The 25,662-nt window shown below is 40.3% G+C and overlaps 1 protein-coding gene across 1 annotated transcript; it reads left to right on the top strand.

Annotated features, from left to right (window-relative positions):
• The first annotated feature begins 557 nt into the window (after positions 1-557).
• Positions 558-25,651, top strand: C2CD2 (C2 calcium dependent domain containing 2). The gene is made up of 14 exons (XM_053386788.1): positions 558-833; positions 4,903-5,001; positions 8,639-8,770; positions 9,405-9,509; positions 10,924-11,046; positions 11,261-11,381; positions 12,826-12,934; positions 13,490-13,551; positions 13,685-13,812; positions 14,305-14,476; positions 16,129-16,245; positions 17,021-17,148; positions 17,361-17,676; positions 23,680-25,651. Exons 1-14 carry the CDS (start codon positions 558-560, stop codon positions 23,904-23,906), a joined length of 2,115 nt encoding a protein of 704 aa, XP_053242763.1. The 3' UTR covers positions 23,907-25,651.
• The last annotated feature ends 11 nt before the right edge of the window (positions 25,652-25,662 follow it).

Raw genomic sequence — 25,662 nt, 5'->3', positions numbered from 1 at the left:
GAGCCGGACGACAATTCCCTCAGCTCCCGGGGGCGGGACAGCTGCCGAGCCCTGAGGAGCCCGGCACGTCGCGCTGGGCTGCCCGGAGAGGAGCGGAGCGAGGGCAGGATGCGGCTACTGGCTCCTCCGCTTCCCGGGGCCGAGGAGCACGCTTTGTTGGCGGCTCTTCTGAAGGCTTCTCCTCGTCCTCTTCCCGGCCGGCGGCTGCGGTAGCTGCGCGCGTGTGGCGCTGCTTGAAGGCTCGGCTGGGCAGGTCCTGCCCTGTGACGCGGGCTCCTCCTCCTCCTCCTCCTCCTGGGGTCCCGCTCGCTGCTGCCTCCTGGCTCGGGCGACTTCTCTCTCGCTGAGGGAGGCGAATGTCCTTCGCGAGCCCTTTCGCCGCCGGGGCTGCTCGCTCTCGCCCCTCCGGGGAGGGGATTCTTCTTCTTGCTCCTCGTGGGCCGGTGGCGGCGGCGACGCGGAGGAGCCCGATGCCTTGAGGCGCGCGGGGAGGCGGGGAGGGATCCTGCTGCCATGTGAGGAGGCTTCCCCCGCCGCTCCCCTCATTATGGTCAGTCATGTCTTGGCTGGCTTACTGGCTGGGCGAGCTGCAGCGCCTCTCGCTGCTCTCCTTGTTCGCGGCCGCCTTGACCGTGGTCGCCGTCTACCTGGTGCAGTGGGGCCTGGGCGCGCTGCGGCAAGGCGCCAGGAGGCAGCCCTCGCCGGCGCCGGAGCAACTTCTGCCCCAGGACGAGGGTCCCCTCTTCGCCTGGCTGCTGTCTCTGAGCAGCTGGAGGAGCCAGTGGCAGAAAGCCTGGATAGCGGCGCTTAACCGGGAAGCCAAAGCAAGGGAGGTAAGACCAAGAATTGAGGCGAGCTCTGCGCGGTTCCGTCTCCGGAGGGAGCTGGGCTCGCCATCCCATTCCCTGCAGTTCCTTCTCACCTCGCTGGTCGCGATCTTGCCTCGCCAAACTGTGTCCTATAGACCTGCAACTCGGGAGAAGAGGACTTCGTGCACCTGAGGAAGCGCACCGTGGTCCAGAGAAGCTTCCGCCATCGTCATACTTTAGTTAGTCTTGGAAGGTGCCACAACAAAACTGCGTGCTGTTTTTGCTGCAAACAGACTACAGGGGGATACGCTAAGGCGCTCTGCAGTCTGAAATTGAGCAACGACAAATAATATTTACTGGGGGGGGGCGGGCAGAGAACTTGCACTCAAGTCAAGGTGCCATGAGAATTGCACCGTAAAAGCTGCTCGATTCTTAAGTGTTGTGAGTTGCACTGGTTGCACTGATCCGAGAGCAGGCGATTTTCGTTGACCACACACTGGCAGGACCTTTCAGCTTTGCTTAGGGAGTGGACTTGGTTGATGTCAACAGAGGGTGATTGATAAGCGCCCAAGCATAAATGTATAGGGGCTGTATAGTTGCTTAAAATCAGTGAGACTTTATGTGGAATGATCAGTGTAATTTTGTTTAACCTGAAATCTAAAATCTAAAAGAAGGGATCTTTTCCTCCTTGCTACCAGACAACTATTTGCAAGTAGGTTATGTATAGACTCACTGGGTTTTCTTGAATTTCTGGAAAATGGAGCAATTCCTTCACTATTGTTTGTGATTTTGTTCACTTACCTTATCCCTTAAAACTCCTATCCCAAGCGTTCATTCATTTAGCCTCCTTTTCTCCCACCTATGGGCATAGATATGATTTATTTTAAGGAGTGGACAGGCTTTTTGTTAGGGGAGACAGAACTGAGTTATCTGTGATGAAATTGGTCAGTTAAATTTTTTTTATTTACTTACTTGATTTAGAGGGGCAGCTGCCCCCCAGGAGCTCTCTTTATTATTATTGCTATTATGTTTTTGTTTCATGAAATTTATATAAAATATAAATCAAAGTGGTTGTGCCGTGCATAGTCATCTAGCCCATTGGTCTGCAACTGGTAGGTCACGACCCGCTTGTGGATCATGGCCTGAGCCAAGGTGGATTGCAAAAGGAGCACTACCACCAGAGGCATACCTAGGGTCCCTTATTGGTGCCCGCCCCTGAAAAATCATTTTACTGCACCCCTTTGTGTGAAGGATGGGAACCTTATCCTAAATTTCAGTGCTTCGCCACACACATATATACGCTCCGTAGCCTGGTAGGTGATTTTTGCTCAAGTGCCCCCCAGGCCTGCAACCCCGATGAAGGCCAGTTTCACCGACCCTTAGGCATGCCTCTGACTAGCACCCTGCAATTATATGTATGGTAAAAGGTTAAGAAATGTGTCCCCAAATGCATGTTTGGTTTAAAACTGGGTCCTGGGTCAGGAAAGGTTAATGATACCTGACCTAGCACGTTGCTTGTCTGTGTTCCATTAGATCTTAATAACTTTAAATCAAAAACAAAAAAACCTGCAAATTGAACTGTAAATTGTGAGGGGGTCAAAGGCTAGGAAGCAAGCACACTGTAGGAAAGCTGATAGGAAAGTAACAATGCCTTGCATCCGTACATCCTTTCCAAGAAAGCAACTGCATCCTTTTTCTTTTGATGAGTTCACTGCCTGGCAGTGCAATGTGTTTTTACTCTCTCACTGAGCCGTCCAACTCAAAACAATGCTGTCATCAGGAAGCCAGTGAAACTCTGATTTGCTTCTTCTGCTTCATCACAGACTCGAGAAGAATGTTAATGTAACAACTGAGCATACGCAACATATAATAAGCAGTTTGTAGTTAAATGTGACTCCATTGCTAATGTTGCAAGTTCAAGAGATTACACACACACACACACACAGGCTTGAAATCCTAAATTTTTAGCAATGCAGATGACTACTAAATTCTCCATTTTTCCATGAAGGGGTGTGCTAGCTTTATTTATTTTACTTATTTGTTACTTGACAAATGTGAACAGGTCATTAAAATCACATTATACATGACTGAAAGTACAAAAGAGAAAGGTAAATGTACCCAGTCTTAAGTGACCATGACTCTTTTTTAAAAAAATGTTTTTATTAAAGATTTGGGGGGGGGGTTTACAAAAGTTCATACAGTGTCTCTGCTTACAGTTCATAGAGTCCTTCCTACAAATCAGTTAATTTTTTTTGCACATTTTAAAATCTTGTGAATTGTCATAAGCCAGTGGAGCAGCAGTAGCTTGAGTGCAGGACCAAGAACAGAAAGTCTCAGCTGTTCAGCAACCTTTCCATTGGCCACAGTTTCAGAACATCTGCAATAGAGCTTTCAGCACTGCTTAAAGTTTACTTGTGTTCAACAGGAGTTGTATTCCTTTCCACTGCCAATGATTGATCAATTATATTTCTATGCCACTTTTCATTCAAATGAATCCCAAATCTGCTTATAAATAACAATTCAATAATAGAACATCACAAATACAGCATGAATCACCAGCAAAACAATTATAAATGATCAATCAAACAATTGCGATCTATAAAACACTATTAACAAAACTACTAAAAAAAGCTAAACATCACAATTACAACAAAAATCATATTATAGGATCCAAAAAGTACTTCAGCCTTCATAATCTATAAAACAATAATAGCAACAGTAACAAAATAGCAACCAAAAATAAGCTAAGCACAGTTGAATTCATGCACACATTCTCCTTATCCCATGACTCAAGCTTTCATGTATATTATAATGAACTGAAAGTATGAGCATGTAGTTTAACACACACACACACACACACACACACACACACACACACACACACCCCAGCTACAGCTGGTAATGTCAGTTTAATAATATTTGTGAATATGAGTCTAACAGAGCAAAAAACACATTGTGTTTTGCATAGTACTTGAACCTCAGAAAACACAAATAAGGAACTGGGGCTATTCACCCCAATTTCATACTTGGGCCACCCCAAATCATGCAATTGCATTTCCAGGAGATTGTCTTGTATGAGACAACCCAAGCACTGTATCTTGTTCACTGCAGTTTTGTATAAACTACTGGCAATTATTGTTGCATGCCTAGCATTCTTGATAATATTTGTAGAAATGAATAAGGAATTGGAGGCTGTACCCCACAATAATATTTGAGCAAACCCTAATCATACACAGACACAACCCTAAGAGTGTCCTCAATGAGATGCAACATCCTACAAGATTGCCTTGGGTGAACTAGAATCTGTTGGCCTTAGCCCCAAATTTGCAATTATACAAATAATACTGGCCTACCCTAAAGAGTCATTAGGAAGACTGGGGGAGTTAATGTGAATCCTTTGAACACTCTAAAGTGCTGTATAATGCTAAGTAACTTGTTGGTAAAATTACTCTGTTTAGTATTGTCAGTATGGGGTGGACATGGACTGCTCACAGGGGTTAGTTCTTAAAACTAAACTTATGTCCACCACAGTATTAAGTAGCCATTACTTGGTTTCTGTTTATACTGAAGTAATAATTAGGTGACACAGTTAGGTGACGATCTTGTATCCACATGATTTATGGCACACATTACTAAGCAAGATAAATATAAGTTGCTTTTTGGCTCTTCTAATATAAGCAGTTGAGCTTCTCAGACACCTAATTCAGATGAAATCAAGGAGCTGTTATGGCAAGCATATTTGCATACTTAATTGTCAAATATTTCTTCCTAAATTTAGTCCTAGGACTTGGAATTTAGCTGAACATCCAGCTGTTTCGGGTTCTTTGGAATCTGTGAACTTCAATAATAACATATACTCTGAAGCCCATGCCAAACAGGGAACTGAGAACGTCAGAGCCTGCTGGATCAGGCCAATGGCCCATCTAGTCTAGCGTCCTGTTCTCACCATGTTCATCCAGATGACTGTGGGAAACTCTCAAGGAGGACTTGAGCTCAAGAGCATTCTTCCTTCCTGTGGTTTCCAGCAACTGGAACTCAGAAGCATTTCTGCCTTGGGAAACTATTTCAAATAAATGTTACTTTTCTCCCCCAGGACTCCCGCTTGTTTACATTTGAAGAACATGCAGCTCCTCAGCCTCTAGAGCTTGTGGTACAACGTGTTGTAAGTGTGGTAAAGTCTGCTGATGAAAAGGTGAGCTTGCTTGACCTGATAGTTCCTTACCTTGTGGGTCTCTTGTCTCATTTTCCCATCCCCACCAAAATGTATGCATTTGAATTTCTGAACTCTAGATCTGGGTCAAGGACAATTTTAAAATGATACATATCAGTCAGTGTAACAATTTGTTATTTTCTTTATTGGACTGCACACCCTATCTTTGTCTGTCTGTCTCTGATTGCCTTTTTCTTTTATGATCATTATGATCATTAATATACACAAATAAAGTGGTCTGTACTAAAAATGCAGTATGCCCCTATGCAACTGGTTAATAACTTGCCCTCTTAGAAACTGCATTCCATAAAATATAAGCTATACAAATATAAAGACCAGGAATGGATATATAATTGTAAGGGCTGCATTTTGTTTTTCTAAGAAGCATATGCATAGTGTTTTAGCATCTGATGTTGGAATAGAAACCCTGTGAATACACAGAAAGCCCTAGTTAAAATCTGAAATAATTAAAAACATCACATATTAAGAACTCTGTCTTTGTTAGTAATATGCCAACCGACTTGGTTGTCAGGCTCCTGATGTGGTTGGCAAACTACGTAGTGTTTAATTTAACTGGTACTACAAAAAATTTTAGGACTGCTTTTTTGCAAGGCTGTTCTCACTGGAGTGTATCTGAAATCACTCCAGTGAAGACAATTATTCGCAAATCAGGCACAAGTATGCTAGGAATTGACATACCAGTGTCTCCATGAGAAGCAAACACGAGCACAAGTCCTTCTGGCTTCAAAAGTTGCAGAAGTACTCCTGTGAGCAAAGGTAATAATATCAAAACAGGAGTAGGATCAAGGGTTCAATTTAATCCCCTGTAAACAAGCCTAGTCTGAGGTATGCCTTCATCTTGTAGGCTGGCCTTTCTGGATGGAGTTACACTTTTATCTCTCTGTTCCTGCTGTTCTTAGCTTAAGGCACACCCTGAACAAAGTTCACATAATATTGTCTGTAATTTCCAACTGTTGTGAACTGTGGGAGTGGCACTCTGCAGACTTTCACTTCATTGTTAAATACATGCTTTTCTCTAGCAGTGGGTGTGTCCTCTCAGTCACGTGCCTGTGAATATTGATAACAGAAAATCATACAGTAGCAATAATCCTCTTTTATAATTTTCTTGCTATGGCCAGGATTAGCTTATATTGACAAATGCAATGTGAAGACTTCTTCAGTAACAGCCTGAAGTAGCATAACTATTCATACACACTGTGCCTTGTTAACCGATTTCTTTGTTGGAATACTTTACTGCTGATGAATAGCTACCTAGCACTAGTGAAATTAAGGAGATTTGGGCCTGATCAGTACAAGGAAGAAAGATCACTAGAGCTGTCTTCAGGCATTTTGCTAGCTAACTCTTTCCTCAACAGGAGTGAACAATTGATCAGAACAGGGGCAGCCCCCTGTCACTGTCTCATCACTGCCTGTTAACATAAACACACTTGTCAAATGCCCAATGAGTACTTTAGAGACCTGGTTATGCTGTTTGATACATATATATTGAGCCCTCTCCCTGAGTTCCTTTCAGTAGATTCTACTCTAGACCCTAAAAGAGTATAGACCACTTAATTTGCCACCTGAAAACATCACTGCTGGGGAAAATTGTAAGTGTTGCAGCTTTAGGAACCATAGTGACAATTTAAGGCATAAATCCCGTGTATGCTTACCTGGGAATAAGACCTACTGAGCCTAAAAGACTTCTTTAAGCTGATAAATAATGCCAGTGGAATCACAGTAAGGGGCTCCCTGCTTGCTGTTATGGTGTCTGTCCTGAGAGTATTGTATGAGTTGGCTGTTGAGTGGAGAGTTGGATATTTGCAGTCTTTTCTTTTTTGTAGCAAAATACAACGATTATAAGGACTAGTAATGTAACAATACCACTATGCCCAGAAGTATGTGTTTATAGTTTTCACTAACTATCAATACCGTTCTGGTTACAGGTAGGTAGCTTTGTTGGTCTGCCATAGTCGAATTTTTTTAAAAAAATTCCTTCCAGTAGCACCTTAGAGACCAACTAAGTTTGTTATTGGTATGAGCTTTTGTGTGCATGCACAGACACTCTTCTATCAATACAGTCTTTCCCAATTTGCTACTTGTGATGTTTCTCACAAAAAGGTTTGGCTAAATTGTGCATCATGCTGGTAAATAAACAACCTTTTCCATGTTAGCTATGTAAAATTTGCACAGATCTCTTAATGACAGGATTAATGACTAGGGTTATGCTACTCTGCTTTTGAAAGTTAGCAAACAAGAAATAGTTAATAGGAATTGCAAGGCAAGCCTGTTCTTGGGAAAGAGAATAGCTTGAGAAAGAGAAATATGTGCTTCTAATAGCCTTCGCCATTATTATTTGCAAAGATTGTGGGAAAGGAATCTGGGGCGGGGAGAAAATGTTGTACTCTTGCAGGTAAGCCTAGAGGCGAATCGTGGTGGTTCATTGGTCTGGTCTTCAGCAGAAGCCAGACTAATAATGGTAATAAGAAAGCGTCTTCTTAATTTTGTCTGACCATCCTGAGCTAACCTTCACAAATCTCTCTGTAGCTGAAAAGCAAGCAAGTTAAATAATATATTTGTGTATTCTAATAGGATGTTGAAAATCTGTCAGGCAAATGAATTTGCATTAGAGGCTGATTGTATTAATAACTAAACTTAGAGCCACAAACAGTAAGGGCATGATTTACAAATTTTAAAAATATTGATTTCAGTTAAATTGCATGGCGGAGAAAAAAGTGAGGGGGTTCTGCTTCTGCCTGTGTAAAGGGTTCCCCCCCCCCCAATGAAGCAGAGCAACTGGCCTGTTAAGAGCATGTTGCAGAAAATAACTGAGCTAGTTCCCTAACTTAATATATCTTCCTGTTAAATTTCATTTTCTGGTTATTTCATTTGACATCCCTTGTCTCCCCCCCACAAACACATACATTCAAAATTCCATAGAAAGTTGAGTATGTCAGTTTTGGAGGAAAGGAAAATGAAATGGGTGGGGAGAGAGTAGGAACTGACCTGCTGAAGCCCCAAACAGCTTGTATCCTGGTTGTGGGGGAAACTCCCTGAACAATCCAGGGCAGTTTCAGGAGGGAGGGAAGAAAAAACGCCCACCTCTTCCCTTTCCCTAGAAACTTCCTCATTCTCCAATACAGTGCAAGGCAGGGTGGAGTGATTGGACTCAGGGCTAGCTCTACATAGCAACGTAGGAGGGAAAGGTGTCAGGAATGTGGGAAAGGGGGGGAAAAACCCTCTACTTCTCTCTTTCCGCTCCCCTACAAATCCCAAATACTTGCTGGAACATTGAATGCTCTTGTCAGCAGCTGGGCATATAATGCACCATTTTGAGTTGCAGGTCCTCACTTCTTTATTCTATTTCTGTCTTTAGAGGAATATAATTTTGGTTCTAAAATTAGACTTTTTGATACAATGGACAGTATTATATGCCAGTTGTATTCACCTGAGGAGGTGGGGGAGAGGCCTCCTTTAATTTTAGACTACATGTGTTGCCACAATGAAAGCTTGAACTCTACTGTCAGTGAGTGACAGTCAATTACATAAATGCACATAATAGTGTCCAATATAAATGTGTGTATGCAGTCTCTAAAGCCAAGTTTTACTTTTATTCCAGGTGGTCTCTTGTAATGTAATTGGAAATGCCTTTCATTTTATTGTCAGTATGTCCAATCCTTCTTCTGTTTCTTCATCTGTTACTTCGGAATGTCAGTCTTACAGTGTAAAACTGTCTCCACTTCATTTGCAGGTAATTTGTTTTGCTAAATTTTACCTATAGTTTTATTTATTTCTATTATTAGGTTAGCCCAGATAGTCTAGTAAGTGGAACTTTTGAAAAGTCCTCCTCGGGTTTAATATTGACTGCATTTGAAGAATTCTGCTAACCATGGTTTAGATGTGTAGGCTCAACCATTCCTTCCCCCCTTGCATGCAAAGCTTAAGTCATTACTTTCTTATTGAATCAAACCATAGTTTGCCAGTACATCTGAACTTAATAGCTGTAGTTTGACTGAACCCTCAGAACCAGGATTCTAAATATAAACAGATATGGAGACATTATGAAATGTTGTGTCCCTAATATGCAGTTAGAGACTGCTATGGCTCAGCTTTTAGCAAGCGTGAATTATAAATGATGGCAGGTTAAATTGATCTGATTGTTTATGGTTATCAATGAATTGTGTGGGTGACTGGGCTCCCTTTGTGGCTATGGAAGGCCAAAAAAAAATCTACAAGCACAAAATATTCAGATTCCGACAATGGGAAATTCCCAGTACTTGCTTGATGAATTGCAACCATTGTGAATTGCTGGAAGAACTAGTAGAATTAGGGTACAAGATCTGTTAATGGGCAAAACTAAAATGCTAATGATATCGTATTTACAGCTGAAACTTTCAATGAAATCCAAAGAGGAAGACATTCAGGTCAAGTGGTCTTTCATCTGGACCTCAGAAACAAACACTGAAATTAAGCCTACTAAAGTACAGGAGGTAAGTCTGTTAGCATTTGCTTGTGTCTAGCACGATTTCCATCAAAACTACATGTTAAATTAATGATTATGTTTGCAGCAGCTTATGCAAATTTGATTCTAACTTTTAAAATAATCACTAATACCTTGATCTGACACCTAGAAAGACTTGCTTCCAAGGCAGCTTACTTAGGAGAAGATGTATAGCTGCAATCCATGGCATATTGGCTTGGAAGCATGGCTCTTTGAAATGATTCAAATTAAATGTTTAGGTGTCAGTTTTGCATGAGTAATTATAAGCCACTGCTTCCAATGCTCACCTTTAATAATAGTCTACAGATATTTTAATATTTGCCTCACAGAGAACAGTGATTAACTCCACACACCCAACGAGACTTCTTTTACATTCCCCACCCCCTTTGAGGATTAGTTTCCTGTCCCACACACCAAGCTTGGAAGACTTAAAAGCACTTTGTGATGCAACAAAAAGGGCCGCTGTTTGCCCAAAATTGTGTGCTGAGGGGATGTTATGGATGGCCTTCTCATCCTACAAGGGGTTTTTAAAAGCTCTCTGTTCTAAAAGTCAAGGTTGAGAGACCCCACCTGAGTGGCAGCATTTATGGGGGTCATGCTACTAAAATATCAGATAGGAGGCAGGATTGGATTTAGCTGCTGTGTCTCCCGCTGAATATTCAGAACTAGAAAAGGGGCACTAAAGCAAATACTGGTATTTAAGTTGTTGCAGTGCAACTTTTAGGGGTAAGAATAAGGAGGTTAGCAGAGGGGTGTACATGACTGAAGTATTGAAGAACAGTGTGTGTTCAAAGGGTGTTGACAACATGCATACATGACCTGTATCTTACCCTGGTCTTAGCTAAAGGTGATATTCTGTTGTCTTAGTCATTATCCACAGCTAAATGTTGCACATGGATCGACATCTGCACAAAGGAATTGCTTTTTTAAAATAATGCAGAGAATTGTCAAGGTTGTTCAGAGTAAATGATGCCTTCTCCTTAAATAGTCATAATGCAGCATTATGACCGCAGGCCCTTCTTGGTGAGCAGTGTGGATCAGCAATTTTATTAATGACTTGTGGGGCCTTGCCAGGAAGTAAGCCAATCAGTGTGATCTCTTGCTTGGATCTTGGCTGTTTTAGACTTGGCTTTTGACAAAGTTGATCTAATTGAGCGCATCATGGCTTTACAAACTGCTTTGACTATTTTTCTTTGCTGTAAGTAAGAGCATAGGAAAGGAGCTTATGTCTACACATATTTCCATTTTCCTGATGCAACTTAAGCCCAGAGAAGTGGAGCAAAAATCTGTTTTTGTTCAGTACAGTGCATGTAGAGCAATATAGCTGTGGTGTCTTTCGAAAGTGAACCAAGCTTCTGAATTTTACAAGCAGTGCAATGTATCAATGTATTCTTCCTTTTTAGGACCTGACAGCTGGGGCATATGCAGTATCAGAAACACTTAAAGGTCTGCTGCGGTATCTCATAAATTCAGCATCTCCCTCTGTGATTCTGAGTACAAAACCTACAGATGTAAAGGCATTGCAGGTATTTATCTATTTTTATTTTAAAGTCTGTTTTTATTTGTCACTGCTGTGCCTCCATCTTCATTAGTGCTGTGGTAAGTTATGACTCAGGGCTTTGGCTAAATCTATTTGTCCAGTTCACACATATGTATGACTGTTGGAAGTTAATTGATGTGAACATAAATTGCTTGGAGTTTATCTAAAACAATCTTATTTGTTTTGCTTCCTTTTAATAGAATGTACAAAAAACAGGTGTTGTGCCTCAGGGCACCAGTCCTCCTAAACCTCCAAGGGCTCATGAACTAAAACTGCTGATGAAAAACATCAAAGCTACACTGACCAATCAAAGCATTGCGGGTAAATAACTTGGTTTTACTTCCCTTTGTCCCCATATTATAATCTCTTAATTCTGCAAAAATAACAAGCAGTGGTCACAAATTATATCCCATAATTGCAGAGAAAGGCTTGGGCTTTGCCTCAGGGATACATGACTGGTTGAGATTTGGTTTATTCTTTTTCCTCTCTGAAGCTTCAGGATTTTGTATGTAGGGTGGAGAACTCTCACAAGGAGGCACATCGTATGGCAAGCTAACACCTCAAACGAATTGCTTTCTTTTCTTTTGAGTTGCAGTTCCATGTGTGGACTCCAGGCCCTTAGGAGACATTTCTCAACACTCTTGCCAAAATAAAATTCCCAGAGTTGCTTCTGAGGTTAGGAAAGAACTTGCCTTGCACTCTGAACACTGGGTGGCCTATACCCCACTGGGAAACACCCCAGAGAGATGTGAACTTTCTCTTTTATGTAGAGTGAACTCTGTAATATGGGCCTTCTATAATAATACTTCTTTAAAATATTATTTTTAACTTCAGTACAGAAAAATATTTCTCTCCAGCCATCCTTTTTCATACCTTACATTGCTCATATGTTTCTTCACTGATGACAGTATTTTAATAACTGAAACACTTTCTTCTGTTGTATTAAATAGAAGTGCCTTACACAACTCAAAACATCAGAACAGCCAAAAGGTATAGGTGGCATTACATTATGTGTGCTGTGAACTGTGCAGCATGTTTACAAGAAGCTGAATTAAAAACTTGCCCATCAGGTTTTGTAAGGTTCTACAAGTCTATGCTTGCTTGTTTCCCTAACTTCAGGGCAGGCCATAGTTAAGGGTAGAGATCTTCACCTTGCCTTTGCATACTGTTTTTAACTGATTGTTACCCCTATTTTCCAAATCTTGGCCGAATTTGGATAATAATTGATCTTGGAGCAGTATAGTCTTTGACAGTCTTGCTTTTGTTGTGATTTGAATCATGGTTTGGTTGTATTTTTCCTAAGGAAGCCCTAGATGAATAGCTAATAGGATCTTTGAGTCTCCTGAGCAGCTTTCAAACATTAAAACAGTTTTTTTTAGCATACATCTAGAATTGCATTTCTGGCTACTAAGGGCTTGAATCAAAAGGGAAATGGAGGCTTTTGTTTTGAAAATAATCTGTATTTGCCACTGTGCACACAGAACATTCCCCTGCCCAAAGATGGAATGATTAAGCTTCTGCTCACAGGAACCTTCCCGAGTTCCTAACTTCATTCTTGTAACTTTGCTTCTGCTTTGTTGTCATGTAGATAACAGACCTTGCACTGCTAGCCATGTTGGTACAGGTTATACTTCTCACACAACTCCCAAAGGGTTTCTTGGATGAGGTCTCCTGCCAGTAGTTCACTCAAATGTGAAAAGCATAAAGAGGTACCTTAAGCAATTCTCACTTGAAACAAACTCCTCATCTTTTACCTTCATTGCAGGTGGCATTAGCCCAGTATGTACAATCCAGCTCAATGACCCTTTGCAGAAGTTTTCAAGCTCTGCAGCCAATAGTCCCATGGACTTCTCTTGGAAAGATGAATTCATCTTGTAAGTTCTGATTTTAATAACACTATAATAAGCACAGTGGGAAATGTTACACCTTCTATTATCCTCCAGATGTCACTGTGGGGCAGGGGGAAAATCCTATCTGCTAAGCATTCATAAGTTATCATATTTCCTAAATATTCTAGTGCCAATGCTTGGGGACAGGGCGGGGGAAGTCTTAGTTGCTGTTTGTTTTAAACAAACATGGGTGGCTCTTGGGTTGTCCAGTGAAGAGCGATTAAATGAGAGAGGTTGTATTTTCTTAATTGGTAGCAGCTTAATACATTTTCAGTATTGCTGAAGACAGTACAGTGGTCTTACCAAATAAGTTCTTTTTTTACTTTTTGGTAAATTTGATATACTGCAATAAGTGAGGTGTGTGGAGAGGTAAGTTTTTTATTTTTCTTGCAAGGTTCTTATACCTTTTAGCAGTTATTTTGGCAGACAGGAATCCACCTTGTGAAGCTTTCCAGGATGTGGATAGGCTGTAGTCAGTAATCTATATTGCAAAATATGAAACTATATGACAGTTCTAAAATGCTTTTTTTCTGTTCACAGTGAATTAAATGCCAAATCAAAAGAACTGCAAGTAAAGATTGTAGAAAAAGGGGGACTGGATAGTAAGTATTGCAGATAAATTCATTTTATGTGTCTAATCTTTTATTTCTGCAACAACAATCTAATAGGATGCTGATCTACTAGTGGATTCATGTACAGATAGATTTCAATGCATTTCTTTTCTTTTCAATGCAGGTGGTTTCTCAGCTGTGGCTGCTGTACCTTTGGACTTGTTCAGGAGACAGCCTTCTGGACACAAAGGTTTTGCACTGAACAGTCAGCTCGGCAGTAGTAGCTCTACTGTAGGATCTGTTACTGCAGAGGTAGAATTTTAAGTTTATAAGCTGGCTTCTCGAACTAGTTTTTTCCTCCTGACCCAACCAGTTTTAATCAGCTCCCAACTTAACTTAGACAAGCACCCTGTGTTCTTGCTTTCAGGCAGTTATTGAAAACGAATGGCTTTCCCTGAAATATGACTCCGGTGTATACTCATTTTGCATAATTTGGTGCTTTGGAAACATTTAATAGGATCATAGAATTATTATTGAGTTGGAAGGGCCCACAGGGGTCCTCTAGTCCAACACAATTTATAAATTGTTTCAGTAAATGGTAGACATGTATACCAGTACAAAGTAGCTAACGATAATGCAGAATTTACTCTTTTTATGCACATGATTTCCAAAAATCAGCGGGACTATGGTCATACATTGCAGGTTTTCCCCTTACATGTGGCCTATCCAAATTTTATCACCAATTTATCGCTACTGAACTGTCCTTAATTGAATTTTAAAATCCTAACTATTTTTCTTCTTTAGTTCTTATACATAGAACCTTCAGAGTCCAGAACTTTGCAAGTTCCCCCCAAGATTCCTGTTGCAAAAGTAGAGAAAGATCGAACTGTGATGCCCTGTGGGACTGTGATCACTACTGTTACTGCTGTGAAAGCCAAACCTTTAATAGAAGGGAGACCATCTATTCTGCATTCAGGTGAAAGAATAGAACACAACTTTGGATTGCTCCCAAAGCTTGACTTAAAAAAAAAAAAAGCAATTCTTTGGTACATTTTTAAGTTGTATGAAAGGCAGGTAATAAATTATCTAATTATCTGTGGCTCTGGTACATGATGATGTCACACAAGGTTGGTTCCTGTACCAGCATAGCCTGGTACTGAGTTCTGCAAATAGCTGCATGAGTTCAAAAATTCATACACTTTATCATCTAGCCAATTACTTTAAGTACATATGCCAGCATGTGTAAATACTGAAATATTGTTGAAAACAAGGAATTAATGTGGAAAAAGATTGCAGCTTTTTTCATATCCTTTCAGGAAGTGATGGGTACAAGGAGTAAAAATTTCAAAAATGATGTAAGAAGCTGCTAACATAAGAATTTCCATAAGGTTTATTTTCTTAATTTTTGTGCGTGGATAGCTTCACCAAGTATTATCAAGTTGGCACAACTGGTGCTGTTGTCCTGGGGGCCGCAGTGCAGGGGGCACTAAATGAATGCTGCATAATGGAGCGAGAGAAGCAGGGGGAGCACCAAATTTTGGAGTCACACAGGGAACAGCTGAAATTTGAGAGCCTAAATTCCACCACTGACCAAGCACTTACCTTTATACTTAAGAGATGCATTTTGAACAGTCCTTGGAAATGAATGAGAAGTTAGAAATGTATTGGTGACCAGATGAAAGGCAGGCTGCCATCAGGGGACTTGGAAACTTAAAAACATCTGCAATACATTCTTTCTTTAGTGTGTGTGTGTGTGTGTTAGCTATATTGTAGCACAGACAAGAAAACAGAGAAGGTCTGCAGCATGTGTTCAACTTTAGAACCATTTGTTTTCTTTAGTCCTGAGACTATATTCACACACACACACACACACACACACACACACACACACACACGATTGAATGTCCAAGTAATAAAATCCTATTGCAGCAATGAAGAAGATGGATTGTTACTTTTACTAATTTATGAGACGTCTGTTTAAAATCTGCCATGTCAGTCCTTCAGCCTGCAAGTGGAGAGATCCACCATGCATGAATTATAAATTTACTATAGCATAAAAGGCATCTGTGCAATGTAACTCTAGGCTCACTTTCATAATAAGTGTGAATTTTTTACAGTGAGAAAGTGCTAACACTAGCTGACTGGCTTGAATCACAATAAAATTAATCTGGCTTGCACTTTTCACAAATTGTCAAGAATGTCCAGTTCTGTGCCTATTGAACTCGTGTCCTGCTTTTGCATCCATGACCTAGTGAGGTAGCTTTTAAAATGTGCCGAAAAATATATAGAAACTCCAAAAATGAAGACCAGAATGGTTAAAGCGCTGGTCTGTGAGCCTTTCCAATATACGTACCTGTTTCATTCAGCAAGACTGTTAACAGGTTTGGTGAAAGGATTTTGGAAGGGAGAAATGTCATGGGAGGGAAGAATTAAAAATGCACTTCCTAGTGTTTAGACTCGATCTGGAAATCCCCAGAGCTGTTTTTAAGGGTTTTGGGTTTTTTTTGTTTTTTTAAAGTTGCCAGTAGATTGAATCATGGAACTTGCATGTCTTGCCTAGTAGAGCTTGATTAAGGAATATATTTTGAAATATGCAGATGAGAAAATAACTGTTACTCTGTGTATTAGATTCACCAATCCGAAGTCCTGTTAGAACGAAGGTGATTGAAAAGGATTTGTCTGTTCAGGCAATCCATTGCCGGAATACTTCTTCAGTAAGCAAGGCTTTATCATCATCAGATACAGGTAAGTTATGGCCAAGAGAACTGGGCTATGGTTGAAAGGCAGCTCCTTACCTGATGCATCATCATGTAAACCTTATGTCTTGTTTTACTTGTGCAAGGGCTCACAGAGACCTTTAAAAATATTAACATGTAAAAATATAGCATTAAGTTTAAGACACAACTCAAGGGTCGGAGCTGAATTATTATTATTATTTATTAAATTTCTATATCACCCCTCATCCGAGTACCACAGGGTGGTTTACAATATAAAAACACAAAAATACATAACATAGTAACAAACAAAAACGATACCCTCCCTCCCCGTTTAAAAGGCCATAGACTGGCTAATTAAACAAAGGCCTGGGAGAAGAGGAATGTTTCTGCCTGGCACTAGAAAAATGTAAGAAAGGTGCCAGGTGAGCCTGCCTGGGGAGAGTATTGCACAGGCAGGGAGCCACTACAGAAAAGGCCTGTTCTCGTGTTGCTGCCCTCCATATCTTTCACAGAGGGGGGCACACAAAGAAGGGCCTCCGATGATGATTGCAGGTTTCGGGCTGGTTCATATGGGGAGAGGCAGTCCTTGAGGAATTACAGTCCTGAGCCATTTAAGGCTTTATAGGTTGAAACCAGCATTTCAGTGGAGTGCACTGGAAAAAATATTGGTAAATCAAGGCTTGGTTTACATAAATAACTGGCTTTCTACTAGATTCCTGCTTTGATTCTTTGTGTCTTCAGTTGTTGCCTGCATCTTGCATCTTGTCTGCATCTTGTGATTCTTTTAATCACGTTCTTTTCAGAGCTGCTGGTGCTGAATGGCACAGATCCTGTGGCTGAGGTAGCCATTCGGCAACTAAGTGAATCTGCGAAGCAAAAACTCAAGTCTCCCAGGAAGAAAAGCACGATCATAATATCAGGGGTGTCAAAGGTAAGATCAGTCAGCATCCTCTGAACCCCACCCTTTACGTAATTCCTCCCCCCTAGAATTTACTTTAAAAACTAAATAAATTTCTTGCTCAAAAGGGCAGAATAACCAAAAAAGCCCCCAAGGGTTTGGACATGCCTAGAACAGCTCCTCGGTTCCTATACATTTTTCTTAACCAGTTTTATCTTTGCATCTCTTTTGTTTTACTGTTCCAGACTAATTTATCTCAGGATACTGAAGCTGCACTCATGATGGACTATGCGGCAGCCATGGATGGCTCCTATAAGCAAGATGAGTCTTCCAGTGTAGAAGGGTCTCTTGCACAGTCTCCTTCCAATGAAAAACTCTCACTGTATGTATCCCAAACAATACCTGCCCATGAAGATCCCCAGGAAAACAGCCATGATGCCTGGACTTTAGATGACAGTAGCGAGCAATGGCAGAGCAATGCACTACTAGACCAAGACTGTGATAAGATGTCTGGGAGCTCCATAAGCATCTCGGAACCTGGAACTGTGAAGAAATCCAAAGGTAATGTGATTTCTCTTGGAGCTTTTTTTAAAAATAAAATTGTGAGCACACTTTTTAAGCAGTTTCATTACCTTTCCATAATTAATTCTACATATAAACTTGTTTAAGAACACCATCTTCTCCCCTATTCTAGTTAATGTGTCTGCATTTACTCATCTCTCTGCCTTAGTAAATGGGTGCTGCACCTCATTCAAAAGCAGTACCCTTGAGAAAGTACAGTTTTGGCAAAAAGTATCTACATAAAAGGGCTTCTAAAGAACGATGTACTCGGCTCTGTATTTATTGTTTGTTTTATATCATTTTATTTATGAAACATATATCCTGTCCTTCCTTCCAAAGCAGGCCAGGCCAGCAAAGTGTTTAGACTTGAAGAAATCTTTTTATGAGTTTTCTATAATTGCAAGAATTGCATGAGCAATTCTTGTAAACGTCCACATATTACTTTAGTTTCCGTTGTACTTCAATAATTCATTCATGTTATACCATCTTTCTTTTTCTTACTTAAAAAACCCCAGCTTTAATATATCCTAAATAAAGGTGTTCAAGCACTTTAATAAGAGCTGTTGCACACTACACCATTAGTAAGCACATCATGTGTACTCGTGCAGTGTGTGCTGGCAGCATACCTGTAACATGAGAGATGGCTATATGTTCTCTCTTTTTAAATTTATGTGCAATCTATGAATACATACTACAGTGGTACCTCGGGTTAAGAACTTAATTTGTTCTGGAGGTCCGTTCTTAACCTGAAACTGTTCTTAACCTGACGTACCACTTTAGCTTATGGGGCCTCCTGCTGCCACCGAACGATTTCTGTTCTCATCCTGAAGCAAAGTTCGTAACCCAAGGTACTATTTCTGGGTTAGCGGAGTCTGTAACCTGTAGCATCTGTAACCTGAAGCGTCCGTAACCCAAGGTACCACTGTACTGTCAGCAAAACTATCTACAGTTCCCCCCCAATGCATACAGACAACCCATGGCAAGTCCTGTGACACTTTAATTGAAATTGGTGAGTTTGTACAACTTGGTATGTGAAGCAGCTCTAAGAGCACCACATGCAAAAGGATGACTTCTTATATGCAGTGCTTTTTTTCTTTAAAATTGTTTAGGAGTACACTCATTTTGACTCAAGAATATCACTATTTTATAGTTCAAATTGGTAAAAATAAATAAATGGAAAAAAGTACAAAGATTCACAAAATGTTTAGGGGTATGTGTACCCCTGCGTCCTCCCAGGAAAAAGCACTGGTTATATGAATTCTAAATTTGGTAGAGAAAAATTGAGTGTCAGTGGGTGCTCTTTAAAAATGCAATAGTGTGACAGCCTTACAGTGTGGGTGGTGGTTCTTTTTAATCTTAGTTTGAGAAGTTCAAGAGCAGGGATTTTTTAAAATGGAAAACTAGGGTGTTTTTATATATATATAAGGAAGACATATATGTAAAACACAACTTCAGGTTCTCAGCCAATATAACTTGGAACTTGCATATTTTGAATCTTCATTATATTTACCTCCTTACCTATATTTCTGACTCCAAATTTCTTACCTATTCTCTTTGTAAACATAAGTGGACCACTATGCCAACCAGAATTAATTGCCTCCACAGTAAGTTATCTGTCTTGATGTTTTTGAGAGTGTGTAGCTTCACTGTGAGACACTTAATATAACTTGAATAACCTTTTACTTTAAAAAGAAAACCAAACCAAGAACATTTCATCTGTTTCTTTCATGGCTATACTGATTACCCCTCCGAAAGGTGTCTGTAGACATAACCATTCATATAGGTTGTAGCTCTAGCTTAGTTGGTACACCTGTTAGTCTGTGTGATTGAATTTTCCTTAAGACAACTGGAGAAATTGTCTTTCCTCTGCTTGCTGCTTTTGCCCTCTTCCCCTAAAGTCCTTCCTCGCTGCCAGCTAGGCTCAGGTATCAGAAGTAGGCCCAGCCAGAAGAAAAGCTTCTGTGAAAAATAGTTGCAGACGGAAGGCAGTGAGTGGGGAGAGAATTCAGCACCCTTTGCCTGCATGTTCCTTTGGTGCTTTAGATCTCACCCACTCCCTGCAGAAGTGATTGGGGCAGAAGAGAGCTGCATTAGAAGACAAAAGGACTGTCACATGTCATTTCAAGTCACTTGCAAAGCACTTGTCATTCTGAGCTGCAATGCACAGAATCTAGTCCATTTGGAGCTAGAATTCATTAACTGTGGAAATATAATGCTCATGCTTGGAGGTGCTGTGAAAGAGAACATTTTCTCTCAAAGCCAAGCTCTTTGTAACGTGTTACAAACTTAGTTCTTGTATCAAGAGTACAAAAGAGGGGTGTGTGCATAGTAATAGCCACTTCCCCCATTTTAAACAAATAAAACTAAAAAGGAATTGGCCTCCTGCATGTACTTTGAAAGGGAAGTGGTTGTTTGCATATGTGTGTGTATGCCTTCACGTCTACTGCAATGAGAGAATATTTTGTACTCTGCAAATTTTAGTAACCAAAGATGCCCAAAAGTCATTCTGCACTACAGATGTGAAGGCTCCTCCTGCTGGATAGGACCATTTTCTCATTGTGCTCACAGAACCTTTCTTTGCATGACTTGGCTTCCTGGAATATACCCTTTATGCATTTGTAGTCAGTACTTAATTTATGAGCGGAGAGGTGCTTATTCCTGAGCTTGCTGGATGCTATGCCCTTTGCCATGAAAGCTCTTCTTTCCAGTCCCAGATGTGTTTGGCTTGGTTGTGATTGGTTCGCACTGAGGAGAAAGTACCCTGCTCTGCACGATCCATGCTCTATAACCCTGACAAGTGGGATAGATACATTTTTTAAATAGTAGGTGGTGGAAGTGCATGGCAGCTGTTCCTCCCACAAACCCACCTTACAAGAGATTATACTTTCTTGTTGCCTGGAATGAGCTGGCTGGATATTTTAACTACAGGTGGCTTGATGGGACATCATACAACTTTAGCAAATGAAGTAGCTACTTTCTATACCACGAATGGGTGCCACAGACAACAGCAGGCATTGTGTGTGTGCATGCATAGCTGGGCTCCTGTGCTGCATGCTGGCTCTAAACATTGCAGCATTTGTTTGAGTAGTCAGTTACCTGGTACCGGGTAGAGTGGGCAGCTAGTGTTGAAGTGTCGTGTGCCACGTGAGGGGTGTGTGCCATGTGGTTTGCCCTTTGCCCCTTAAATTAGCCATCTACACTCAAGTGCACTGGAGGGGAAGGCAGGTGCATCAACCTGTCCTTTGCCTGAGACAGCAAAATGTATTTGGCCAGTCATGCCGAAAACTTAAATCCCAGCAGTACAGAGTAAACCCTGTGGTTGCCTAGGAATCTATAAAGTGAGATTGCTAGATATGATACAACAAAGAGGCTTTTAACATCATGCGACTTATTTGTCTGCAGGTTCCCACAAATTAAAGGTGGTAGCATAATCATTTGCTTTGTTTTAAGACCTCTAAAGCTAATGGCCCCCGATGTTCAGGTTCTTAGTGCTATTGATCAGTACTACGGATGGGAAACTGCACCAATACTTGCATTGTAGTTGGAGGGAAAGGGGGAAGGAGGAGTATAAACTGATTTTCTGAAGCCTGACCAATCAGGGGGCTTATAAAAACTGGTGTTGTCACCTGCCTAGTCTGAAACTGGATTGACCATTTATTTACTTCTCTAATTTTTTGTCATTTTTAGCATACATTTTGGTAAAAATTATTGCACACAGTTAACATGAATCAACATGTACAAAACAAGCAATTGCTTTGAAGGGAGCTGTCCTCTGAGGTGGCAGTTGTAAACTATGCTAGACTGGGGCCGTAAATCTCCCTGGCTCTTAACAGTGTGGAATAACCTGTTTGCAAAATTTAGCATTAAGACACTAAGCTAAATGAATCCTTCATTTAGAATCATAGCTTCATTTTGTGCTGGTTACATACCTGCTTAGCCTCTTTGCAAAATCCCATACAATAAAAATAATGCAACTTTCAACATATCATTGCACTGATTCCTTTTCCACACTCATCTTATACTTACTTTCTATACCTGAAGGATTAAATACATTATAGAAATAAAATAAACCTGAAAATTTCATTTCTTGAAAGTAGCTATGGACACTTATGCCAGATACCCTGACCTTTTTAAAAAAAGCAGTGGGTAAAATTGCTATCAAATGTTTTGCTGACTTCATAAACTAGAGTAAATAAAGCATCAGTTCCATTTCTCTATAATAGCCATCCAGCCCTAAGTAGCTATACACTGAAGTAGATTGGGTCTTGTTTTGTGGTTTAATATTAGTTACAGAAAGGTAGCCGTGTTGGTCTGCCATAGTCAAAACAAAAAAATTTTTTTCCTTCCAGTAGCACCTTAAAGACCAACTAAGTTAGTTCTTGGTATGAGCTTTCGTGTGCATGCACACTTCTTCAGATACACTTCTTCAGATACACGAAAGCTCATACCAAGAACTAACTTAGTTGGTCTTTAAGGTGCTACTGGAAGGAAAAAATTTTTTTGTTTTGACTGTGGTTTAATATGTTTATCATTGTAGTTTGTCACTAAGGGAATGATCCCCATAAAGCTAAGCACTCTAAACTCTTACCGTAATTTCATAAGGAGAGTGAAGAACTTTAATTCTCCTATCTGAACCTTGAAGTTGAATGTCAGGAAGACTAGGCCTATGGGTGATACCCAACTAAGTTGTACTTGGAGAAGATACACTGAAAATCAATGGAATTTATTTTCAGTCCATTTATTTCAGTGGGTCTGATTTTGAGTATGACTTAGTTGGATATCACTGTCTGTCTCTAAACAACTTAACTGAGGCTCCTCGCGATACAGAGTGCTTTTCTTTGACTGCCCTGTCTTTTCTACTTACCTATAGTTGTATAAAAGTTACATTGGCGTGAAGTGATTTAAATGTGTATACTTCTCCATAAGCCTTTCAAATAAGTGTACACCTTCTAATATATACTTTTATGGAAAATAAAAGGCCTGATGCCCTTATTCTCAGGGATGATCCTAAAGTGATACAGCTGAGTTCTTACACTTTACATAATTGTCAGACAAACTGCTACTGAAATATTTGGGGTGGTTGTTGTTATTTAGTCGTGTCCGACTCTTCGTGACCCCATGGACCAGAGCACACCAGGCACTCCTGTCTTCCACTGCCTCCCACAGTTTGGTCAAACTCATGCTGGTAGCTTTGAGAACACTGTCCAACCATCTCGTCCTCTGTCGTCCCCTTCTCCTTGTGTCCTCAATCTTTCCCAACATCAGGGTCTTTTCCAGGGAGTCTTCTCTTCTCATGAGGTGGCCTAAGTATTGGAGCCTCAGCTTCAGGATCTGTCCTTCCAGTGAGCACTCAGGGCTGATTTCCTTCAGAATGGATAGGTTTGATCTTCTTGCAGTCCATGGGACTCTCAAGAGTCTCCTCCAGCACCATAATTCAAAAGCATCAATTCTTCGTCGATCAGCCTTCTTTATGGTCCAGCTCTCACTTCCATACATCACTACTGGGAAAACCATAGCTTTAACTATACAGACCTTTGTTGGCAAGGTGATGTCTCTGCAATATTTGGGGTAGTTTCCAGTAATGATGTAGTGTTAGTAGTGTGAGCTATGAGCAAGCTCTCCAGATTCCATATAGACCCTGAGCTATGACTAAATAGCAATAGGAAAACCACCATATGGGCCTTAGCTACCACCCCTGAGAGAATAGTGACTCACTTCATAGGGTTGTTGTGGATGATTGAAATAAATTACTGTAAATACTCAGAGCTATATAAATGCTAAGTACTGCTATTGGTATTCTAGCACATCTACTAAAATATATAATTAGGACTATGGTTTCTGCTTCTGTTTTAAAAAAAGAAAGTCAATGACTAAAAAAGAAAAGAGAAATTGAATTGAAAGTGGGGCAGGTGCTTCGCTTAGGGACTGTTACTATTTCAGATACAGGCTACTTAATACAGAAATCGTATCCTACTAAAATGTTTCGCATCTTCCCTATTGCAGGTGGGCTATTAAAAAAGAGTGCAAAGCTATTTTTCCTTCGACGGCACCATCAAAAAGACCCAGGAATGAGCCAGTCACATAATGACCTCATCTACCTAGAGCAACCCACATCGGACGGTACTCGAAAAAAAGGGGGGACTTTAACACGCATTTTGAACAAGAAAATTCTCTTCAAGAGCAAGAGCAAGAGCAAACTGAATGGCACATCAGTTGAACCGTATGCATAGAGCCTAGTACATGCCAAATGTATATGACCTGCACATGAGCAACTGTTTACAGAAATATAAACTACTATATGCTTACTGAGATTCACTAATGCTGTGGTCCATGGAGAAGGCTGGGCAGCAAAGCAGGGAGATGGTATTGGTAGAAGACTTATGGCTATTTTACATTGCAAAGACTAAGGCCTTAGTCCTAGCCATACTTACTTGGAAGTAAGCGCATTGAAATCAGTGGGCCTTAGTCCAAAAACACTTCTTTTTAGATATCAGGCTTAAAATACAGTACCAGGGAGCTATAGTGGACAATTGTCTGCATGAATGTATGTTAATAGTGGCATATCATGGTTCTGTTTTAAAGAAAAAGCAATGAAGAGTAGCAATACAAATTTTAAACAGGGTATCGAGCTGTAGAAGTGGAAAGAGCAAAGAAATCCTGATCCAGATGTTCTGAAGTGGAATACATGCATTTGCAATGCAATCCTGTATATAATTACTCAGAAGCGATTCCTGCAGTATGCAGAGGAGCTTAATCCCAGGTGCAGAGAATTGCAGCCTCAGAATGTTACTGGAAGGAAAAATGAAATGCTGAATGGGGTAGCCCAATAGAATAATAATAATTGCTAAAGCTGTGTAAATTAGACTTGCTTTTGATAGATAGTAGCCATACAAACTTGTAATTTATGCAATTATTATGACTAATTTTAATATTATGTGCATATACTATGAAAAAACTCTTTTATTTTTAAGATGGTATCCTGATGAATGACTTAAAACTTATCTGTTATCCTTTGAGAGATCTGCATTGCCAGTGCAGCACTGTAGTTCGGGGAGCCCACCATTTGTTAGACAAATGTACCCCATCATAACAAAAGTAATGAATGACAATACAGTATGTTTAGTCTTTTTTCTTTCTCATTCCCATTTTGGAACTAAATACACACACTGAAGGATGTATGTATTTCAGTATTGAAATAGTTTGCTGTTTAAAATATCAACAAGGCTGGGGAAAGCTTTACTGACTGGTAGGCAAGGGAAACATAATACATGTGTATAGCTTTAAACTGACATTCGTATTATATATATTTTTTACTGAAATTGTAAACGTTAGCCTATTTTAATCATTCTGACTTCATTGGGACTTACTTTGGAACAGGTGGCTTGATTGAAGTAAACAATCAACCCTTGTTAACTTTTATTCAGGCGAAACCTATACCAATACCAATGCTGCTTATAACCACTGAATCAAGAGAGATCATTGGGATAAGGGATACTGTTTCTGATATATGCATTAGTGATTTACATAAGTTATAATGATGGTTTGGATGCAGCATTCTAAAGACCAATATGCAAAAGAAGGCTGTTGAGGTGAAGCAACAGTTTCCAGTATGTTGGGCAAATGCTAGCTTCTAATATTATAGATTGACTGTTAAGAGTATTAACTTATAAAAATGAAATATTTGTGTATAAGCACCATGTGATCCTAGTTAACGCTTTCTTGGAGGTAAGGCCCATTTCATAATGGATGGGGCTTGCTTCCATGTAAATGAATTTAGGATGGATTGCAAATGCGTTCAGTTATGATTTTGCTTTATTGTGTAGCTTGACGATGGCACATAAGTGGAATGAAATGCAAAACTGTTTTTAGAAAGAGAAGCACTTGTTGCTCTAACTTACAAATACTTGAAGACATTTAAAAACTATTTGAAAACCTTAAAGCCCTGTTGCTGGATTTTTAAAAAAATGCCAAAGGTGCATTGTGTGG

Source organism: Podarcis raffonei, chromosome 4, assembly GCF_027172205.1.
Source record: "Podarcis raffonei isolate rPodRaf1 chromosome 4, rPodRaf1.pri, whole genome shotgun sequence".
Classification (NCBI taxonomy): Eukaryota; Metazoa; Chordata; class Lepidosauria; order Squamata; family Lacertidae; genus Podarcis; species Podarcis raffonei.
Note: the sequence above shows the minus strand (reverse complement) of the source record. Positions and strands in the feature narration are given on the sequence as shown.